The sequence below is a fragment of the Symsagittifera roscoffensis genome, chromosome 2 (genome assembly GCF_963678635.1).
Source record: "Symsagittifera roscoffensis chromosome 2, txSymRosc1.1, whole genome shotgun sequence".
Classification (NCBI taxonomy): Eukaryota; Metazoa; Xenacoelomorpha; order Acoela; family Convolutidae; genus Symsagittifera; species Symsagittifera roscoffensis.
In genome coordinates, this window is record NC_087063.1 from 10,018,212 (window position 1) to 10,024,211 (window position 6,000).

The window sequence follows — 6,000 nt, forward strand, 5'->3', positions numbered from 1 at the left end:
ACACGAGTGTCAGTGTTTTCCAATGTGTTTTTGGAATGGGGTTCAACAATTTGCAGCTTATGTTTTCTGCTTAAAAACTTTTGCAGAAGAAATAATAGAAAGCAAAAAACTCTGAAGCAAATAAAAGAAAAAATTGAAAACCAAAAAAAATCAATTAGTTCATTCTTGTACCAATGAACATGGTCGGAACTTTCGAAGCTATATATTTTCTTAATAACCTACTAACCTACACCCCTTGTTAACTTTGAAAGTTCTTAATTGTTGCTATTTATTTTGAAATCGTAAGTAATTTTCAAATTCGGTAGTTGTGTAATTTTAGCTTTGGAACATAATCTTCATGTTTTTCTTTACAGTTTGTCTGTTTCAGGGAGGTTAGAGCAGGAGCTGGATGTGTTTGAGGTGCTGCGAGTGAAGAAGTGTTCCAGTAAGAGACTGCCTCCTTTCGACTACTACAGGACGGCTAACTGGCTCACTCTAGTACTCATATACTTCAAGGTGAAATTTGTGATCAGAGAAAAAGAATTGCAGAGGAATTTTTTATGGGATGGGGGAGGCGCGTCTTAATGAAAATTATATCGACCTTCAGTCATAAGGTGCACCACTTTGATTTTTGAAGCTGTACCGAAATCCTAAAATGACTCTATTGGGCAAACTAATCAATACCGACTTGCAGGTTAAGCCAGGAACATCCAGCATCTCATCTCAAGAGGCTTCCCTAAGTACACAAGTTTCTTGTTAATAATGAATGAATCCGCAGTTCATATTCATTCTTTTTTGCCAGATTTTGTTCTTCCAAGTGAAATGAAATGGAAAAAAAAATATGCAGGCCGGTCACAATAACTGAAAGAACTGAAAAACGGACCATTTTTTTCATCTAATACCGTGAATAAACCAGACATTTAAAATCAAATTTATGAAAAGCTGGAGATTTTTTGACCCGATGTTCTCTTCTTTGAAAGCACCATTGGAACGCTATAATCCGCCCCTGACCTTAACAGAAAAACAAACAATTCAATTCAATTCATGCATTCATTTTGGCCTTAGATCACTAAGAGCTGATTTGCCAATAATTTTCTATCGTTTTCTCAATATTTGTTTATCAAAAGATAGCTAAAGTTATAACTGAGAAAACGGAGTCCAATTTTCATAGCACCATAACATCTGATAATTTTTAGTCAGAGGCGAAGCTGGACTTCGCAAACTAAAGCAAAAAAACTGTTGAGTGCAAGAAACGAAGGACTGTTGAGTACGGTAAAAAGGAAAATGCAAGAAACTACTAAGATCAACTTTAAATTTAAAAAAACGCTAAAATTTTTCTCGTGGTTTTTCAGAAAAATCTGCGACATGCGTGGTACACAACACTCTCAAAGCTCATTTCTTTAAAGTCACTCTTGGTGTTCTAGAATGACATCGCCACTTACCAGCAACTGAAGACAATGGAGAGCATCTTGCAGACCATGAATGTATCCAACATGGTGGCAGAACTCCTCATGGATTCAGACTCTCAAGACTCTCCCTCATCCACAAACAACAACAACAACAACAGTTGCCACAAAAACATACCACGTAATCAAAACACGCCCAACGACAGACTGCCCAATGGGTTTGGGTCGAATGAAGATTTAACCAAGATTTCATTTTGCCTTCCGAGAGTCACAAGACTTTAAAAGATCTGTTTCTATATATGCTGTATATGCTGCAGTTTCAATTAGTTTTAGAGAACAGAAATAGATATTTCGTAGCTGTCAATCTTATAACTTGAAATACAGATGATGTATTCATTTTAGGCCAACAATTTGTAGGCTTGCAGAACCGCGGAGGCGAGACCAGCAAGTTCGATTTAAATTTGTTTTGTTAAATTAATTACATTACTTTTTTATCAGATCCCGGTATCTTGAGAAATCTACTTTTCAGGAAATTCAAAAATATAGCAACAAAAATAAACCGACTAAGGGGCGGATCTAGGATTTTCTCGAGGGGGGGGGGTGTTGGGGGGCGGATTTTCAAAAAAAATTTGTCGACCTTTTTTTTAGGTCGACCGAATTGATTTTTGAGCTCTCTCTAAGCATGGTTTGGTCTCTTTTTCGGCAAAATTTTCTGCGCCGCAGGCAAAAATTTGGCAAAACCGTCCAAAAAAGGCGTTTTTAGGCACTTTTTGGAAAATTTTGACCAAAAAATTGCGTTTTTTCGGCGCGCGTTCCCCCTCAAAATTGCCCCCCCCCCCCCCCAATCCGCCCCTGAACCGACTTTCAGCGTATTTTGAAATATTTAGTCATACAATTCCATACAAATTGTCCCTAATAAAATGCTGTTCTTAGAAATTCTGCATATGAGAATTTTGCAACTCTGTTTATTTCGGAAAGAGAATTTTTTTTCTTCAAAAGATAAGATTAAATTATAACCCATAGTGATATGTTAAATTATTTTCCAGGCTAGAGATATTATTTTTTTGTAAGAAAAAACGTATCATACAATTTTCATACTTTGAAAATTTGTATGAACAGCATTTTTTGATGGCAAATAATGGAAACGTTCAAAACATCGAGATTTTTTTTTCCCAAGCGATACATAATTTTTTGTCCAAAAAGTACGCCAGACTCTCAAAACAACCAAAAAATCGACTTCAAGTTCAGGCTTGGTTTTCAGGTAGTTAAAAACTCCACGGAAAAATATGTTACTTTTTGAGAAAAAGAGCTAGTCATGCCATGCAAATTCCAGACTATGAAAATTGTATGACTAGCAGTTTTTGAAGCCAATAAGGCAAACTTGTCTTCGATCATATTTATTTTGTCGCAAAATCAATTCTGCATCAAACTCCAAACCATGACGAAACCATAACTTTTTTGTCCAAAAAGTAGTCCAGGTTTGGTTTCAGATTCGGACCTATGGTTAATTATAATCCAGGGTTGAAAGTAGCATAGAGTAATCCGACCAAATAAGGAAAAGGATAATTTTTAGGATAAAAAAATTCAGATATAAAATTCTACTAAGTCGAAGGGTTTCTACCTCGCGGCAAATTTCGTCTAATTTTAGTCTGAAAATCGAAAAAAAATCAGACCACTTTTCTTGACAGAAACGACTTTTTGGAAATTTTTTGGGAATCCGAATCACGAACAATGACTTAAATATGATCCTACACTTGCCCCCTTACGAGCTTTCCTCGAGGTAGCGAAATCGGGCTGGAAAGAATCTCTAGTTCATAATACCTTTCCACTCTTCGAGAGTTGTCGGAACAAAAAGACCAAAATTTTTGCAGTTTTCCAGAGCAAAAATAGTTAGCAGGGTAGATATATTATTTTTGAACTGCGGGCCAGATGTGCGAAAACGATGAGTATAATTTCAAACATTTATTTACGAATGTTATGTTTTTCAAATTGATTTACTCGTGGTTTACAAATTAAACTGAAGCAAAGGAAGCAAAAAATTAACAAAAGCTAAATAAATTGATGCAAAATGAATAAAAGTTTACTTTAAAATCCAGTTAAATAATCATGGTTTTTTTACAGAACCATATTATTACGGCCAGATATTGCAATCTTCTCCTTTGGTCATGGCCTGGTCATCTTTGCATTGGAACACTTCTTTGAACTCTGGAAGCATAGACAAGGTCAGATTAACCCTGGCCCAGACTGGAGGATGAGGTTTCATGGGGTTAAACGTGTTCTTTTCTTCATTCACACTTGCGTCGCAGTGACTTTGAGCGAACGCCACGAAAAACAGTTTTTCGGCCGAAAAGTCTTTCAAAATAGGAGAGTTTTGAAGATTTCTGTTCAACTCGGCCATGTTTTCATTCGACTTCATGGCCTGATAGGCCAACTGAATGCCTGAAATGTCAGCGTAACTTTCGCAGTCTAAGTTTGCTCCGTTTAGATTGGCCTCATCCATCAAGTTTATTCGGCATTGTCTGAAGTTGTTATAATTTTCATTAGTTATTTTATCCCAAGGGTAATTGCCAATATATTGCTTCTGTATACTTCTTTCGTCTAAAGCGTGTGAAAATTCATGGGCCATGATATATACCATGGAACCATAATTAACCGCAACTGGGTTATTGTCTGAATACAAAGGGTCTATCAGAAAAGTCCACATTTGTGCTTTTTGGTCTCGGTGGTAAAATTTCGCATTGACATACAAAACTAAATTTTCCATTCTGGGGGATCCACTGCTTTTGTAAATGTCTTGATAATACTTTTGCAAACTAAGGAGATTTTTTGCGTATGAGTTTTTCTGGGTTGGTTTGACGTCTAAGTTTGCCAGCAATGCATCTGAAAATTCGCATGAAATTTGATCGGGTTTGGGTCGCATTTCAATTTTGTTGAAGTAATCTTTCAAGCCTTCTCTAGTAGTTGCGTTTTCAATCCTAGCGTCAAACCTCTCAGATGCCGCCTGCTTTATATAATTCTGCCATTTGTCCAATTGGTAGAACGAATCGTTTCCGATATAATATTTCATGTAAGCATTTGAGGTCACAAGAGCAAGATACAAATGATCTGGAATCAGGCTTTGAAGGCATTCAATTTCTCTTTTTTGCTCTGGATTTTTATTTCCAGCTTGATTTTCCGTCGCAACCGATCTATCATCATATGTATCATTGCTTTGTACTAGCAAGTAATGCAAAGCACTTATGAACTGTAATTGCATAAAGTTATTAAAGTTAGTGAGGCTGGAGTTCTCCCTCAAACATTTTGAATATTTGGGAAAACTGGCGTTCACAGTGATTTTTAGAGAATCGGAGTCATTTTTCAGAACCTTCTGCACCCATTCAGGCAAAAGGTTTTCGATGGACAACAGAAAATCTTCGTTTTCTTTGTCTAAATCAACACTACCGCTGCTAAAATTACTTAGGCTTCCGTAGTCCTGCTTAAAAATGTCATCAAGAATAGAATCGTAATAATTGTCTGCGTCAATCTCATCTCTGCATTTTTTCAGTTCGTCCATAGAATTGTTGAAAGTGTCAAATAGTTTATCAAGTTTATCGGCCTGCAATATTTTGGACTCTTTCAAAACTAACTTCAAGTAATTAAATGATTTAACATCCTTTTCGAAGACCGCAGCAGATTCTACAGGAAATAGTTTGTTAACGACTCCTTCGTCAGGTATTCCCAAAACAACCCGTTCGATTTCTTGGTTAAATTCAATCAGTTCGTCACCTGGTGCGTATATTCCAAAAAACACATTCCAGAAAACCCCATCGATAGGCCAGTTGAGAGCTCTAAGCGTTTTGTTACCATTTTTACTAGAGTTCTGAAGAGAATCATTCAGGTTGAAATTCAACTGAACTTTGAACGTTTCCATCAAATCTTTCACAATATCAGTGTCTTTCGTGTCCATTTTTTCAACTTTAATTGAAACTTTATCCCCTGATTTGTCAACTTCGACAAACTCGTCCATGCAACTGTGGAAAAATTGGGCTACTTTTATTTCAGATTCACAACTGTTTTCTTGTTCCAGAATAGTTTTGAATAATCTTGGTAGAATACTAAGCGTAGCGTCGAACGATTCATACTTGAGTGATTTCTGAAACTCTTCAAGGTCAATTAGGGTATGACTAAGGAAGTTTCCGCAACTGTACTCATAAAAGTTTTCACAAGGGTCTGCGTCTAAGTTCATAGGCGCAATCACTTTGGCTTGCTGGACCGACTCTTGTTCAGTGAGTTCGGTCTGATCATTGCTCGAATTGTCGGAATATTTAGTGGAGTGAATATACAGAGATAGAACTACTAGGAATGATGTGAAAAGGAAAACGTAAACAGTAACTTGAAGTGCTATAAAAACAGTCGTCCGAATATTGGGCATTTTAAAAGCCTCACAATTAACAATTCGAAGAGGCAGCAAAGTTTCAGGTATGTTAAAATGAAAATGAAGTTTTAAGGGATCAAACTGAATCAAGCCGAGATACTAGTGACAATGGGTTTTAGCAAGCTGAAACTTTACTGGACAGTGCAAGCGTAAATTTATTTTATCATTCGAGTTTCATTATGAACACTGGGAAAGCCCATG

The 6,000-nt window shown here is 36.6% G+C and overlaps 2 protein-coding genes across 4 annotated transcripts in view; one reads left to right on the forward strand and one right to left on the reverse strand.

Annotated features, from left to right (window-relative positions):
- The window catches only part of LOC134839242 (uncharacterized), a 36,436-nt gene extending 34,702 nt beyond the window's left edge, over nt 1–1,734 (forward strand). For all 3 annotated transcript variants that reach the window (XM_063854732.1, XM_063854733.1, XM_063854731.1), the window contains 2 exons: nt 368–495; nt 1,404–1,734. In XM_063854732.1, coding sequence (XP_063710802.1) covers nt 368–495; nt 1,404–1,667 — 392 coding nt within the window. In that variant the 3' untranslated portion in view covers nt 1,668–1,734. The remainder of the gene's footprint in view (nt 1–367; nt 496–1,403) is intronic.
- A 1,782-nt stretch (nt 1,735–3,516) lies between these two features.
- Nucleotides 3,517–5,796, reverse strand: LOC134839679 (endothelin-converting enzyme homolog). Its single transcript, XM_063855300.1, has one exon. The coding sequence runs from the start codon at nt 5,794–5,796 to the stop codon at nt 3,517–3,519; it is 2,280 nt and encodes a 759-aa protein (XP_063711370.1).
- Between the last annotated feature and the right edge of the window lie 204 nt (nt 5,797–6,000).